The 16,130-nt window shown below is 39.5% G+C and overlaps 2 protein-coding genes across 2 annotated transcripts in view; both read right to left on the bottom strand.

The window, feature by feature from the left end:
- The window catches only part of LOC109861055, an 8,288-nt gene extending 4,629 nt beyond the window's left edge, over nt 1–3,659 (bottom strand). The window contains exons 1-4 of the mRNA XM_020440540.1: nt 3,578–3,659; nt 3,441–3,485; nt 3,304–3,348; nt 3,096–3,188 (exon numbers count right to left, since the gene is read on the bottom strand). Of these exons, the coding sequence (XP_020296129.1) occupies nt 3,096–3,188; nt 3,304–3,348; nt 3,441–3,485; nt 3,578–3,659 (265 nt within the window). The remainder of the gene's footprint in view (nt 1–3,095; nt 3,189–3,303; nt 3,349–3,440; nt 3,486–3,577) is intronic.
- Nucleotides 3,660–9,212: 5,553 nt separating this feature from the next.
- On the bottom strand, nt 9,213–10,892 carry LOC109861054 (putative nuclease HARBI1). The gene is made up of 4 exons (XM_020440539.1): nt 10,843–10,892; nt 10,460–10,746; nt 10,174–10,389; nt 9,213–9,746 (listed from the first exon to the last, which is right to left on the bottom strand). The coding sequence occupies exons 1-4, from the start codon at nt 10,890–10,892 to the stop codon at nt 9,319–9,321; spliced, it is 981 nt and encodes a 326-aa protein (XP_020296128.1). The 3' UTR covers nt 9,213–9,318.
- Nucleotides 10,893–16,130: the final 5,238 nt, after the last annotated feature.

Below are 16,130 nucleotides of genomic sequence, written 5' to 3'. Positions count from 1 at the left end.
GAATCGTACTGTGGTCAATAGAGTATCACCCCCTAAAAAGTGATTGATCAGTTAGTTAAATATGTATAAGTAATATATATTTTAAAATAAACTAGTAATATATATTTTAAAATAAACTATAAATTTTAAATGATTTAATTTTATTACTAAGCCTTATGAATGTAGCATTGTGTGTGTGTGTGTTGTGTGTGTGTGTGTGTGAACAAATTATCTGTAAAATTGAATATTCCGAATATTTTACTTGTAATGCATGTTTTTGTTGTATGTGCTGTAACGTGATTTTCTTTATCATTTTTATCTGCAACATAATATTGTACAGGTATTGAATATTAATAGTAATGTTACGTCCTGGCCCACGGTTACGGTCGGGCTATGGTGGAGTAACAGGGAGCTGTCGTTTCTTTCTATCTCCGCACAGCAGGTTGGCGATCCCGCTGCGGCAGAGTCGAGCGAGTTTGTGTGCTCTCACGGACAGGTCAACGACGTATGCCGCTCTTACTCTATCCTATGAGGCCCCGTCCGTCGGTCTCTTTTTAAGTCTAGAGAATTAACTCTACGGACTAAGATCGAGACCGTGCGATCGATTGAGGATGTGGATGATGAGAGGTCGTCTTAATTAAAAGGAAAAGATTATACTACGTACAATATTAATTTATTCATTTAGGGGTGTTTACTGTTACAATTTTTAGGTGTGTTGTCGTGTGGATGAATGTGATGTCGCGAACTTTACAATGAATCGGAGGGTCATAGCTCGGAAGCTAAAGAGAGGGAATATATATATGTGTATGTATGCGTGTCGCGAGAGTGTGTGTGAAAAGGCCTCCGGCGAAATTCTACAAATGTAAGTGTGTCGGGTGCATGTGTAAGACGCCGATTCGTAGTATAGAAATCATTCTAGATCTATTTCTATAATCTCATGGATTTTAGCGGAACTAGAGGGGAATATAGAGTAAAAATGGCGGACTGGGACTAAGCGGATGTCATCTAAATAAAGAAATTTGACAGGGAGAAGTTTTCTGGATGGGGTGGTGGATATCAAGTGGAAAAGGTCGGAAGGATCTATTGTTAAAGGATCGATTATAAAGGGGATTCTTTTAGGATCTGCTTTTCGGTAAGTAGAGGCTAATCGGAAGAAATGTTGGAATTTAGGATCGAGCGGTGGGGTGGTTAATCGCGAGGAATCGGAGGATTCATCGTCCGCGGGTTCTTGCCCGGATGTAGAAGGTAGAGGGGAAGGAGAGCGAGGAGGGGGTGGAGTCGGCGCGGATTGCAGATCCGCGGAATTTTCTGCGGGACAAGCGGACTCGGGGTGTGTTGGAGAAGGGGAGCGAAGAGGTGAAGGCGATAAATTGTTGACGAGAGGAGCAGGGGAGGATTGAGCGTCTGCGGGAGGATCGGGGGTTACAGGTGAATAGAAGGGAGCTTCATACTACGAATCATCGTGTGTATGTGTGTCTGTGTGTGTTTCTACGTGCGCGTGATCATTGTTACTATTATTTTGTGGGCGAGAGGTGTCTACGTGCGAGTGTGTCGGCGGGTGTGCGTGCGCGTGCAATGAAGTTGTGTGTGTATCGGTGGGGTTTCTTATTTTATTGTCGCTGCTACAATCGTTTCCTAATGTCTAAGGAGGGGTGGCGTCAATGGGCCGGGTCGGCTCCGCTTCGTTTAGCGCGAGCGCTGCCGCTCGTCGCAATTTTACGTAGCGCTGGGCCTTTTTACCCGTTCGCAAAGTTCTCTGCCGGGGTTCCACTTAAACGATTTTATGCAATTACACTCAATTTATATTATTGTATTTTCTTTTGTTATTGTAATTTCTTGGCTTCGCGACCGTTTTCGGAGATGTTGAGCCTTGTTTACTACGTGGTTTGGGGAAGAAAATGAAGAAAAAATATTCGGCTGCCACCCGAGACGGCTATACACCGCGAGTAGCCCTTCCAAAATATTCGGCTGCCACCCAAGACGGTTACACACCGCGAGTAGCCCTTCCAAAGATTTCGGCTGCCACCCAAGACGGTTATACACCGCGAGTAGCCCTTCCAAAGATTTCGGCTGCCACCCAAGACGGTTACACACCGCGAGTAGCCCTTCCGATTAAACCGAATTTTGAGTGTATCTATATATTTGTTTATTTTGACCGTTTCCCGATATCTCCGAAAATCAATCGCGACGTCATCTTTTAATTTCGCGAGAAGTGGAACCTCCGTATATATAATGATGTGAACTTACTACTTAGATGATTGCTGGCTGCGATTTCCTTTCTCCCTTCGGCCCGTATGGCTTGGTAGGTAGCTCGGAACCTGGTGCGGCTTCGGTGTTCGGCGGATTCTTGGCGCACTGCTCGCACTTGCACTTGCAACTTTTTTATGCTCACTCGTCGCGAATTTGCTGCTGCACTCTCGGCGAAATCAGCAGGTTTTTCTGACTCCAGCTCCGAGAGTCCCGTCTTATATACTCTTTTGAGTCAGCGAGTGCTCACCGAGTTTCTTCCAATCGGAAAACTCGGTTGGGCCTTGCTGGTTTCTATTTGTTAATTAGTCGTCGGGTAAACTTTGTGTGATCGCCAATCGGCGACGATCTCTCGCTTTGGTCGGCTCGTCCGATTTTTCGGAGAAGGGAAAAGGGAGAGTGTTGTTTTTTTCGATCACGCCACATAGACCCTTTGCTATTTGCTTATAATAAAAATTCTCGTGGCGCCGGAGTTTCTATTTGCGCCGGCCGCTCTAATTTTTATAAGCGGTGTTTTCATGACCCGGAGATATCCGGGTTTGTTTGGAAAGCTGCTCGAAGTGTTTAAATAATACATTTTTCTTGCACGTTATCTAAAATTTCGGGTTATTGCCAGGCGCGGTTTATCTTTTTGGGCGCCGATATAATTTCCGTTTGCTCTCCTATCGTCTGGAGTTTAAGTTTCCAAACGATAGGAGACCCGTTCGAGTTATTTATTGTTTTTTTACAAAAAAAGGATTTGCTATGCGCTGGCGCGTCGCAAGAAAAAGGGGACCGTGGAGTCTCTAGGACGTAACAGTAATCAAAAATATATTTAAATGATATGATATTGATTTAGAAGCAAAATTTATTACAAATTATAATTTTACCTTGAAGGCTGTCCAAATGATTAACATGCTTGATATCTTGTTTATAAAGTTGAGTGATATGTTTAGCCGAACATGGAGTATATGTATTTGTAACTAAAAGACATTCTATGATGAGTGTATATTATTTGTATTGTAAATGTAATGCTTTTTAAACGCATAGTATTTGTTAACACTTATTTATTATTTTTTCAAAGTTTTCAACACATACTTGTATTAAGTGCTGCTTTGATATGTAATCCAACAGTTGTCATTTCTATTTACAAAAACATTTATGAAATTCCTTAGTAAAAAAAAAATAATGACTAGTATAAATATATTGTTTTAAGAGAAGTTTCTTTATAGCACCTTCTGCACGTAAATCAGCAAAAATTTCCACCTCATTATTATCGTCTGAAAAACATAATAATATCAATTTGTGCAATAGTGTGCAATAATAGAATTAATAAAATATTAAACTAAAATATAAGTGTTCACAAGTTTACCTTTCTTAATAGCACCTTCTGCACATAAGTCGGCACAAATTTCCACTTCATTATTATCGTCTGAAAGACATAAGAATATCATTTTGTGCATATTAACAGATAATAATAAGAAAATGGTGTAAAACATCGACATTTGTCCAAAAATATTCACAGCGTAACTACACACATTCAACCGATACGGCTCACAGCGTAACTACAGCCAAAACTCTCGAATTAGTGTTGCAAACTCTAGCCGGCTAGCACCGAGACCACCGAGGTGTTTTATACTAATTAATTATTAGATAATTAATTTTTTGTTAATGTAGTGGCTGATGATGATCGGAAATTAATAAACAACTTTCAAAACGTCCCAAGAATAAAGCTGATTTTTATTTTAATCACCATCAGTGGATAAAAGGCTAGTTTGATCTATTTTATTTAATAATAAATAAAACTCTGGCATTCGTTTTCTAAAAAAAAGTAAACCTATGAAGTTAGTGTTTCTCCTTGCTATAGATCTCTGGCTGTGAGTATGGTAAGTACACTGTACACAGCGCGTCAAAAATTCGCGAAGTAGGTGCGGAGATCTAGGGGCAAAAGGGATGGTTTTTCTTAGAAATAAATAAAGCGACATAGTTGTAGATAAACGATTGCTACTAATCAGCTGGTACAGTGCTCGTTGGTACTATTTATTCCTAAGAGAAACCGCTTCTTTTGCCTCTAGACCCTCGCGTCTACTCCGCAATTCAGTGACGCGCTGTGTACAGTGAATATCGGAACGCAGCCAAAAATGTTTGGTTTGGTGCTCTTTTGGCTCAGTGGACCTATAAAGCTAGTCCATACGCTTGTTACGTCCTGGACTCCACGGTCCCCTTCTGTTTGGAACCAGACATAAACTAGCTTTAAGATTTGCGCCTGTTACGTCCTGGCCCATGGATACGGTCGGGCTGTGGAGTGACGCAACAGTAAACGCGTCGTTTTCCATATCTCTCTTTACAGTAGACACGGAAGTCCCGCTATGAGAGAGTCAAGCGAGTTTGTTTATATTCGTCGACAAGTCAACGGCGTACGCCAATCTTATTCTGTCTAGCAAACACTCACTCGTTGGTCCCTTTTTAGGTCTGAGACGCAAATCTCATTTACCAAGGACAGGACCTAGCGATTTTAACGAGGAAGTGAGAGTGGGAAAGAAAGATTCCTTATACAGAAAGAAGGATAACAAAGAATAATTCTTTAGTTTGATTCCACACATTATAAAGTAGTTATATTTATTTAAAAAAAGACAAATCTTAGCAAATTACTAACATACAGATGTGTTGAAACTAATACAATGACGGAGCGCATAATCATTTCGTACAAAGTAATCTATAAGCTAGAGTGCAAGTGTGAGAGAGAGAGGGAATACGAGTTGTTCAATGCAGCCAGCCTCTTTAACCCATGTTTACGCAACTTAGATCATCTTAGAAATGTATTTCCTTCTGTCAGTTGACAAATTCGGTTTTGTTTCATTTCTTAGGTTCCGATAGATTTAATGATAGGAATACATTTGAATATGTCATGGTTCTACGACTGATATTCGGAGATAAGCGGGTTTTGTTTGTTTCCGTGATTTAGGAAGGAAAAAGAAATAATTCGGACGCCAACCGAGACGGCTATACACCGCGAGTAACCCTTCCGAAAAATTCGGCTGCCACCCGAGACGGCTATATACCGTGAGTAGCTCTTCCGATTAAATCAAATTTTTGAGTGTGTCTATGTATTTGTTTATTTTGACCGTTTCTCGATTTCTCCGAAAATCAGTCGCAAAGTCGGGAGGTAAGTACGCGAACAGTGGAATCTCCGAATAAAAATACTTACAATGTGGACTTACTATTTGCTGCGGACCAGTGATGTTGATTAATAAAAGGTTCTAGGCTGTTGCGGCGGAGTAGTTCACTCTGGGATCTCACATTCTGCACTCACTGTCACTCACTCACTCGCTGTAGTACTTCTAAAATCTGCGGCATTATCTGCCTTCGGTTCTGAGAGTCCTGGCTTATATACAATTTTGAGTAAGCGAAGACTCTTCCAATCGGAAAACTCAGTCGAGCTTTGCCACTTCCTATTTGTTAGTTAGTGGTCGGGTAAACTTCGTGAGATCGCCAATCGGCGACGATCTCTCGGCTCGGTCGGCTCGTCCGATTTTCCGGAGAAGGAAAAAGGGAGAGTGGTGGTTTTCGATCACGCCACCAAGACCCTTTGCTATTTGTTTATAATAAAAGTGCTCGTGGCGCCGGAGTTCTATTTGATCCGGCTGGTCTAATTTTTATGAGCGGTGTTCTTCCTGGCCCGAAGATATCCGGGTTTGTTTAGGATGTTTAAACAATAAGTTCAAAATTTCGAGTTAGTACTAGGCGCGGTTTATCTTTTCGGGCGCCGATGGGATTTCCGTTTGCTCTCCTATCGTCTGGAGTTTAAGTTTCCAAACAATAGGAGACCCGTTCGAGTTATTTATTGCTTTTCGTTATTTACAAAAAAGAAAATTTGTTATGCGTTGGCGCGTCGCGTTGCAAGAAAAAGGGGCCCGTGGAGTCCCCAGGACGTAACACGCCTTAGAATTAATTTTTAAATAACAATCCTTGAGCAGAGAACAAAGGACTTATTGAACTAAGATAAACAAATCCGTATCGCAATTTTTTTTATCTAATCACTCTTACCGACTTTCAAAGGAATACTAGCTAATTAGTCAACAAGTAGCCCGGATGTTTGGTTCGCGAATAATTCGCGAATATAAACTTAGATAGTTTAGGCGGTCCGCTAATCTCTAGCAAGGAATGTTATGGCACCGAAAATAAACAGGAAATTGCACGTGCAGATAATAAAGTTTAAACAAATGTTGAGTGAGTCAGAAAGAATGATTGTCGGTGATTGGTAATCTCGCCTGGTCGGATTAGCAAATGAAGGATCGAAATTTTAATCAGTAAAGAGTGGGAAAGTAAAATCTAAAGACGATTGGCAAAAATCAGAAAAGTTGATGCCCCGAGATCATCATATATAAGGCGTTGGAACATTGGAGAGCGCGCTCCATAACCAGCATTACAATTATTAACACAGTTTTATTCCTTCTCGTCCAAATCAATTTTTCGAAGTTCAATTCAACAATTTAACTTAGAGTCAATTCGGTCATACGAAAAGATACTCGCTTTTCCTGTTCGGTCTGAAATTCGACAATCCAAACGATTCTTAATTTGACATCGATCTCGGCACGTAAATCCGAGTGAACAGTGCGACTCGTGACAACTCCCATCGGAGGAGACGATCACTTCATCCCACCTGAGTCCAGCTGACAGACTCCTGACTTTTGGGCGAAGCGAATCAATCACTCATCTCGACATTCTACTGTAAACAATAAGTAGTGAGTACTTACTAATGCAATAATTTTGCAAAACAAATTTAAGGTTCCCGCGCACACAGTAAAACTTTCTTCGAGACAGTTAATATTCGGAAGAAAAGGATTAAATTCGACAATTCAATTAATAACTGCTTCATTTAGTAAGTCCTTCTCCTCGACATCCTAGCCGGACCAGCGTTTCGCGGTATCAAACCGTTCCGAACTGCTGCCGGTTCCTTTTCCGTCAGACTAGCTACTCACGATCTTGCGAATCGATCAGGGCCGCTGCTGACTTTTTATTCCTGTCGGAGTAGCAGCTCACGACCTTGTGTGTCGTTCCGGGCCACCGCTGACTTTTCATTCCTGTCGGATTAGCAGCTCACGACCTTGTGTGTCGTTCCGAGCTGCCGCTGACTTCCATTTCTATCGGATTAGCGTTTCACGACGTCAGTTGTTCTGAACCGCTGCCGATTTCCAATCACCACTATCGAACTTTGAGCAGTAGCGAAACATATGTAGTTGTCATACCGCTCCGAAAATCAACCGTGATTCTAACAACGCGATATTCGAAACCGAACAACCGCGGCGGAGAACCGCTGCCCGTCGAGCGAGCGAACCGAAGCGTACCAAACACCGTCTATCCGGCAATAACTTAAATAGTAACGGTGCTCATTTACGCAAGGATTTTAAAATATTGAAAATATTAACAGTGATGTTAATAACAAACGTCCAGGATCAAACATAGTAATAATGCCAAGATATACTCAAATTCACACCAAACTTCATCACACGTCCGATTATTTAATTCAACTTGCGTAAGAATATTTTTGGATAAACTTAAATGTTAATACTTTGAATAAAATGATTTATATGCTTATAAGAATGAAAACGGCTTCAACTAATTAAACTTCAAACTTCTATCCTGAAAATTCATTCTTGTAATCTCATCACGTGATCACCAGGTCCTGTCCCAGATAAATTAGATTCGTTTCTAAGACCTAAAAGACGACCGACGAGTGAGAAGACGTTAGACAAGTAATATCGGCAAGTCCGTTGACGTGACTACGTCGTTGAACAGTCTCGCTCGACTCGCATGCTTGCCTTATCTCATTAGGTCAGTGTGCCGAGATATAATACACAAAAGTGTCGTGTGTCAAGTTGCGTTCCTCCGTTAGGACCCGATTGGAACCGTAGGTCCGGACGTAACACGCTATTCTATGTCTTTTTGATAACAGGTTTAAAACCGTGGATTGGGTTCCTGACGCCAAGCTACGGAGTTGTATATTTGTTTAAATTAAAGATAATAATAAAGAAAGTGGTGTAAAACACCGACAATTGTCCAAAAATATTCACAGCGTAACTACGCACATCTAACCAATACGGCTGATGCAATCCAACTTCAGCCAAGAATGTTTAATATTAGTCACGACTAATAATATATATATATTAAACTAGATAGTATATCTACTTAATAACATGAACCAATATTTCTATTGGTGGATCCAACGGAAATATTACGAAAATAACCGAATTATAAATAAGCATTGTCTTAAGCACATCTTCGTAAAGACAATCTTATATCAAATAAGAATTACTTAAAGAAGAATTTCTCGACGAAGATCACCTTATATTGCGACTGTGAATTATATCGTTCTTGAGAAATGATCTTAAATAAATAAGACCATCTTCATCGAGACAGTCTTAAGCATTACCTTGAGCTTCGACTATAAACACGGCCCTTTGATAGATATATCCGAGGAAGAAACATCTTTATTTGTATCATTAGTGCTCCAATGTTGATGCCAGTCTCCGCAACACCTGTATTGCCAACGAGTGCAAATGTAGAAGGAAGCAAAGAACTTGAAAATGTGACTTCTCCTAATGAATGTGATGCAATGACCGGACCAGTACTTGAAACTACTAACAATCTCACTGCTGTTGCCAAAAGAAGAGTCGCCGCAGGAACAACGGCAAAGGCCTTAGAACAATGCCAAAAAGAAATGAAAGACTATAGGAAGACACTTGAAAAATATCAAGAAAAGCAAAATGACATTCTAACGCAGATCCTCGACACTTATAAGGAGATAAAAGATAGACAGGACAAATATATGACTGCGATGGANAATCATAGAGAGGAAGCTATTCAACAGAGAAAAAGAAGGAATGATCTAATAGAAGAGAAAAATACTTTATTAACAGATTTTTTATATTCAGTTAAAAAACATATTTAGTNAATATATATTTATTGTTACTTCTAATATAGAAATATATATGGTTGAAAGATTATAAAATAAATATAACATATACAAATATACTTATAATACAAACATATATATAAATATATATCGTAAATTACATCTTATTTAGTTGGAATATCTTGTTATTGGATTATTTATTGTAGTTGCGCAGCTAGCTGTCTACATATTTCATCTCTAAGGTCTTGTCCCTGTTGATTATCTTGTGGTATTGCATTAGCATCTTCAGCCATGTTGATCAATGCATTTACAGCATCAGGATCTGGTTGATTTTCATNGAGAGGTGGTTCAAATAACTGCAGATCGTTAGCATTCGCCAGATTGTGCAGAACACAACACGCATGCACAACCTGAATCATTCGAACAATGTCTCGCAACTTAAAATGGTATAATTGACGAAAGCGCTGTTTTAGATTACCAAATGTATTTTCAATGATGACTCGACATGAGCTCAATCTTAGGTTAAAATTTATTTGAGCTCGTGTCAAATGTCCAGTATCTCTATACGGAACAATCAGCCGTTGTAAACAAGGATACGCACTGTCTCCAAGTAAGTATCCATCTTCTGCAAATTAGAAAGTTATTTCAGTAAAAGATTGCACACACTACACTGGAATTTTGTTTATTTTCCGTTCATGTACTTTCCCATTCACTTATTTTCTGCGGAATCACTCGACTATTTTTTAATTCAGCTTTTTTAACTCAGTTACCTTTACAACTCCTACTCTCACTTTTGCACTTGACGAAATGAACAAACAAAACTTGCGCATTTACATATATAATGCAGCAGCCAATTACTTTAGCCGTTTAATTTAAATCCACCTTTATTCTGCAAGAGTAGTGAAGAGCCCTTCCAAACAAAAAATAAATAAATAGTTCACGTTCCAAGAGCGGAAAATAAACAAAGTTCTAGTATATTGCGGAAATCATTGAAGTTCTTTACGGTAGCATCCGACTATACATTTGGATATTGTTGAAGAAAAATTACAAACCTCCACAAAGTTGATTCAGGCTATTGTACACCGGTGATTCCCTAAAAACTCTTGCATCATGAACCGATCCAGGGTAACCAATAAAGACATTCATAAACTTTTGTTCGTGATCAACAATGCCTTGTAATTGAATAGAAAAAAAGTGCTTCCTATTTATGTATGAATCTTTATCTTCTATTGGTTTATCTATTCTAATGTGCGATCCATCTATGGCACCTGTAGTAAATTATTAGTAATTAAATGATCGAAATCCTACATGTTTAAAAATAATACTTTTAAAATATACCTATTACTCCAGGAAATTTTTTGTGTTGAAGAAAAAATTGTTTAGTGGTCTCTCTCTCTTGCAATGTAGGAAATCTGATGATATTTGGTGCAAGAGACAGTAAAAAATTTGTGACTCGAGATATAACATTGTACAACGCACTTATAGTAATTCCAAATCTATCGGCCACATCTCGATAGCCAGCGCTTTCATGTCCAACATACCAAAGAAAACTTATAATATGTTTCTCTGGAGAAATAGGCTCATATCCGGCATGAAATGTCCGAATTCTCCGGCTCGTTTTCTGACTTTTCTTTATTATAATTAAAAATTGCATTTATATGTATGTATACATAAAATTTATATGTACAGAAAACTGCGTACAAATAAAATAATAAATTTACTATTCTAGTCTACTATATAAGTCAGAAAACGAGCCGGAGAATTCGGACATTTCTTATGCCGCTTACGACATTATTGAGAGTTGAACGTCGTATTGCCCGAGCGAGAGCGAGACAGAAAGTCATTTCTCTGTCTCTTTCTACTGTCCGATCGCGCCCGAAGCTCGAGCGCACACGTACACGATCTGAGGTTGTGTGCGCATCCCCTCCATGCTACCGCTGCTACCGCATGCTACCAAGTGTTCAGAATCTGGCATCTCTGTCGCGATCCTCGCTCTCTTGGTCGCTACCTATCGAACAGGACGGAAGCATTAACGGCACTCCCAACGAGCTATCATTCAACGGCAAATTTGGCTATTGTGCCGGATGGAGAGTGACGACGACGTACGGTGAGGTGTCCTCGTTTAATTGGTGAGCCACGAATCCGCGTTACTCGAGTCTCGTGTCGAGGCTAGTCGCTGAATCTCGCGTGTTGGTACCGGCAAGGACATAACCTTTGCCACAGTTTCGAATTTTCGGCAGCGGCTAGAATCGGATTCCACGAGACTTTGTGGTATTAATTCGTAGGTCTAAGTGCGTGTCGCGTAATTACTCTATTGAGTAGTACAAGCCCTGGAGTTCCAGTAAAGCGCCAAGCAGCATTTTCGTTCTTTCGTTGTGTCCCATGAAGTCAGCGCGTCGACGTAGCGTCCTCGATATCACGAGTCGATATACGAGATTGGTCCTGCGATAGATCACGCTTCTGGTTAAAGTGCCTTGTTAATTGTCCCTGTACTTTTGTATTTTCTTTTACTTTATTTTCTTTTGTAATCACTTACCGCCGCGACAAAGCGATCTCGCCGTATCATATCGGTGAAGTTTATTTTGTATTTTTTTTTTTGTTATTTTCGCCAAGTCGTATCTTATTCCGCGGTGTTATAATAAATTGTTTATTTCTTTATCTCTATCTGCAGTGTGGTTGATTGCGATCCTAATCCGAGATTCGTTCGAGACAGCCTTGTTTATTTATCGTCAGACCCACCCCCTCTCCGTTCCAAATAGAGCTAGTCGGCCCATTGTGTTGANCGACGCACATTTTGACGCGGTTACGCGTCTGGCGCCCAAAATTATAACCAAGAATCCGTCGGCTCNGCGCAGTGGTGTGCTCGGTTTATCACCCTTTTCTCTCCTGCCGATATAGACGTTCCCTATCTCGCGGACTTCCGTCCGTGTCCCGATTTCGTACTTCCGTTTCGGGCGGGACGACGCAAAAAATCCATAAGAACTCCGAAAAACGTCACAATGTCAGCAAATACTTAATATAAAATGAATAAAAATAATTAATATAAAAAAATTAAAAGCTATTCTGTTATAATGTTAATTAACAGTTAAAATAAATGTTATACATATATATATATTTTATAAAAATATTGTATATATTTGTGTTATAAAATCAACATATTTGTTTGTAAGTTAAAAAGAAAAAAAATACAATAAATCTTACAATAGGGCACATAAATTAATATAATGTTAACAGTTGCAGTAAATAAAATATAAAAAACACAGTAAATACCCTTACGAAAAAGAACTACTGCCTATTACATATAAATAAAGTCAGTAATATAAATGTTACTGACAATCACATAAGAATATTATTAGGTATTACAGGAATCACTGAGAATATTACTGGCAATTACACAGAATGCCAGTAATTTTTTCGTACCACTGCCGCAATATATTACTGCCAGTAGTTCTTTTTCGTAAAGGTAGTTATCATAAGATATATATTCCTTATATTATATTATTAAATTTACTAATACGTATATTATAATACATATATTATAAAACAACAATATATATTATAAAACAATACAAAATATATATTATAAAACAACAACATATATATAAAATAATACTATTTTCCACAAGTTGCGAGTATTATTTTTTAGAAAACTAAATGTGAATACAAATAAAATATCAAACACCTTTTCTAAAACTAGACTACTATTATTTTAAAATAACACAAATTTATTATCTGTGAAATGTAATTTTCTTATTTCTGTTTGTATTGGTAGTTTGTTTCCAATTTTGATTGTCTGACCTATTGCGACAATTTGGGACACAGCACAGCACCATAATTATTTATTTATATCGTGAATGTATTATGTATTGAATATATGTTAATTTGCGTATCCTTTTCCCCGCTCTCGTTGCTTTCGTACAATTCAAGTATGTCATTGCGCTTGCGCACAACAACAACCAATCATATTTAAGCACATGTTACCTCGTCGCACCTCCCCGCAGTGGCTTCCCCCCCCCCGCAACTCTATGCTCCATCCCTATATTCCTATGTCCATGATCTATGCTCCGACCCTATATTTCTATGTCCATGGTTTTCCAAAACTTAGCAACGTTTCGTCAAACGTTTCTAAAACGTCGTAGTAACGTAGCGGAAACGTCGAAATGTCCGCTTTTTAAGTTTCGGTCCGATTTCGTTGAAACGTATGAGAAACGTTGCCCGATAAGTTGCAAAGTTTTTTTAATGTTTATATTTTTATTACTTAAGTAATTACTCCTTCCTGGAGAATGGTTAATCAGGTAAAACCTGCATGATTTCAAAAATGTATTTTACAATGTTTATAATTGTTGAACATATTGTTTAACATGCTCTATGCGCACAAGCATCTGCGCATGCTACTATGCTAACGCGCATGTCACCATGCTCCTGCCTGCGTCGGCCCGACATTGTGTTTTTCTCTTCTTGATGAACATGCTTGTTCAATACGTTCGTGCCGGCATTCTCTTCCCACTCGTCAGACCGTGCGCATCTACATATATCACCTACCTGTACTTACCTGTTTCAATAAATACATGCTCAAAGTACTAGTGAGTGTATGTGTGACAATATGTTTATTCTATAAACATATTCATAACATTCTGATTCAAGACAAATACACAACAGTTTATGGGCCCAGTGTGCTCGTATTGAATCTTGTGAACTCAACGTGGCTAAGTGTGCTCCTGGTGAATCCCGTGTACACATCGTATCTCTGTGACGTGCTAGCAGTGATCAAAGTGATCAAGAATTGCGAAAAGAAACCACTCACTGGTAACCATGGAAGAGAATCTCACCAGAGGACTAACAAAGTTCAACGGGTCAGACTTCCTATCATGGAAGTTTGAAATAACGCAGTTGCTCATTGCCCACGGCCTGGAAGATCTCATCGACGGAACCCGAGAAAAGCCGCCAGGTGAAAGGACTAGCCAAGCAGTCAAATCTTGGACAAAGGACAACGCCAAGGCAATGAGCATCATCTCCATGTCAATGGAAAGGAAACAGTTACAAAGTCTTATAACATGTACAACTGCGAGAGAGATGTGGCAGAGTCTAACGCGAACATACGAGCAAAAATCCGCATCGAGCAAATTACTATTATTACAACGATATCATGAGCACAGGATGAATTCCAGCGACTCAGTTGTCCAACATGTAACAAACGTACAAAACTTAGCCAGTCAACTAAAAGATGCCGGACAAACAATAGATGAAACAGACATCATGGCTAAGATCTTGGGCTCGCTACCGGCCAAATATAACACGCTCGTAACAGCATGGGACAGCGTGCCAACGGAAAGCCAGACAGTAGGCGTCTTTCTCGAACGGCTAATCAAAGAAGAAAACAAACTTACTACAGAAGATGACACAACCAGTGCATTCGCAGTCACGAGCTCAAATAAAAGAAAAACTGGTCAACAGACAAAACATACATCAAGAAAAAACAAGACAACAGACATCAACAAGTCCAACGTCGAGTACCACTATTGCAAGAAGAAAGGACATTACATTCGTGAATGCCGTAAAAGAAAAAAAGACTACCAAGACAAAACAGAAAAGAAAACAAGTGACAGTGCATTTCTGGCCGAGACATCGCCCAAAGTGCACAAACAGCTCCAGTCACTTGTTCTATCAAGTGAGAACACGGCTATATCACGTGACCTAAAAGAAATCTGGATTACCGACAGCGGTGCGTCCCGACACATAACATACAGGCGGCATTGGTTACATGACTTACAACCCAGAGAGGGCGATACAGTGTCCCTCGGTGACGATGGCCAGTGCGCAGTAAAAGGTGTCGGTACAGTGCACATTGAGAAACTGATCAACGGCAAGTGGATCAAAGCAAAAATAGAAAATGTGCTGTACGTACCAAGTTTAAAGAAAAATCTATTCTCCGTCGGTGTATGCACCACAAGAGGCTACAAAGTCCTATTCAGTAACAAAGAAGTCATCCTAACCTACAACAACACAGTAGAAGCCAAGGGAGTAAGGCTAGACAACAACATATACAAAATGCTATTCAAAGTGATAGTGAATGAAAAACCAAACGAAATCCACGCTACAGTGACAAGCCTACATGAGTGGCACAAACGACTCGGACATGTGAGTAAACAAACTCTTCAAAAAACCATAGACAGTCAAGCGGTAACAGGTGTCAATCCTGCAGACAAAAACACTTTCTTTTGTGAAACGTGTCAGTTTGGCAAGGCTCATCGCCTGAAATTCAACAAAACACACACAGACCAGAACTGGAAGCCAGGAGAATACATCCATTCAGATGTATGCGGACCCTTCTCAGAGACATCAATCGGAGGATCCAGATACTATGTATCATTCATCAATGATGCAAGTAACTACAGAACAATATACTTCATAAAACACAAAGCAGACGTTCTAAACAAATTCAAAGAATTCGAACGAATGATACACAACAAATTTGACAGAAACATAAAGATACTCCGTGCCGATAACGGGAGAGAATACTCAAACACTGCTTTCCACGAGTATCTCAAGTCATATGGCATAATTCTAGAAAGTACTGCTCCGTACACCACAACAAAATGGCAAGGCGAAACGCGAAAATAGAACAATCGTCGAATGTGCTCGCACAATGCTACTTGACAAAAACCTCACGAAGAGACTATGGGCAGAGTCGATCAACACAGCCGTATATCTACTAAACCGCACTCTAGTCCACAAGAACAAAAATGCTACGCCCTATGAAATCTGGTGGGGAAGGAAGCCTGACCTTTCTCACACACGAGTCTTTGGTGCAGACGCCTTTGTCCACATTGACAAAATATTCAGGAAGAAACTGGACAAAAAGGCCAAGAAACTCATATTAGTCGGATATCAGACTAAGTCAAGCAATTATCGTCTATATGATCCCAAATCAGATAAAATTATCATCTCTCGTGATGTTGTGTTTAATGAAGACACTATACCTCTACCATTTATTGACAAGCGTGAAAAT

This window comes from Pseudomyrmex gracilis, unplaced genomic scaffold, assembly GCF_002006095.1.
Source record: "Pseudomyrmex gracilis isolate BER0280 unplaced genomic scaffold, ASM200609v1 scaffold_553, whole genome shotgun sequence".
Classification (NCBI taxonomy): Eukaryota; Metazoa; Arthropoda; class Insecta; order Hymenoptera; family Formicidae; genus Pseudomyrmex; species Pseudomyrmex gracilis.
The sequence above is the reverse complement of the archived record's forward strand: the minus strand, read 5'-3'. Positions and strand labels throughout refer to the sequence as shown.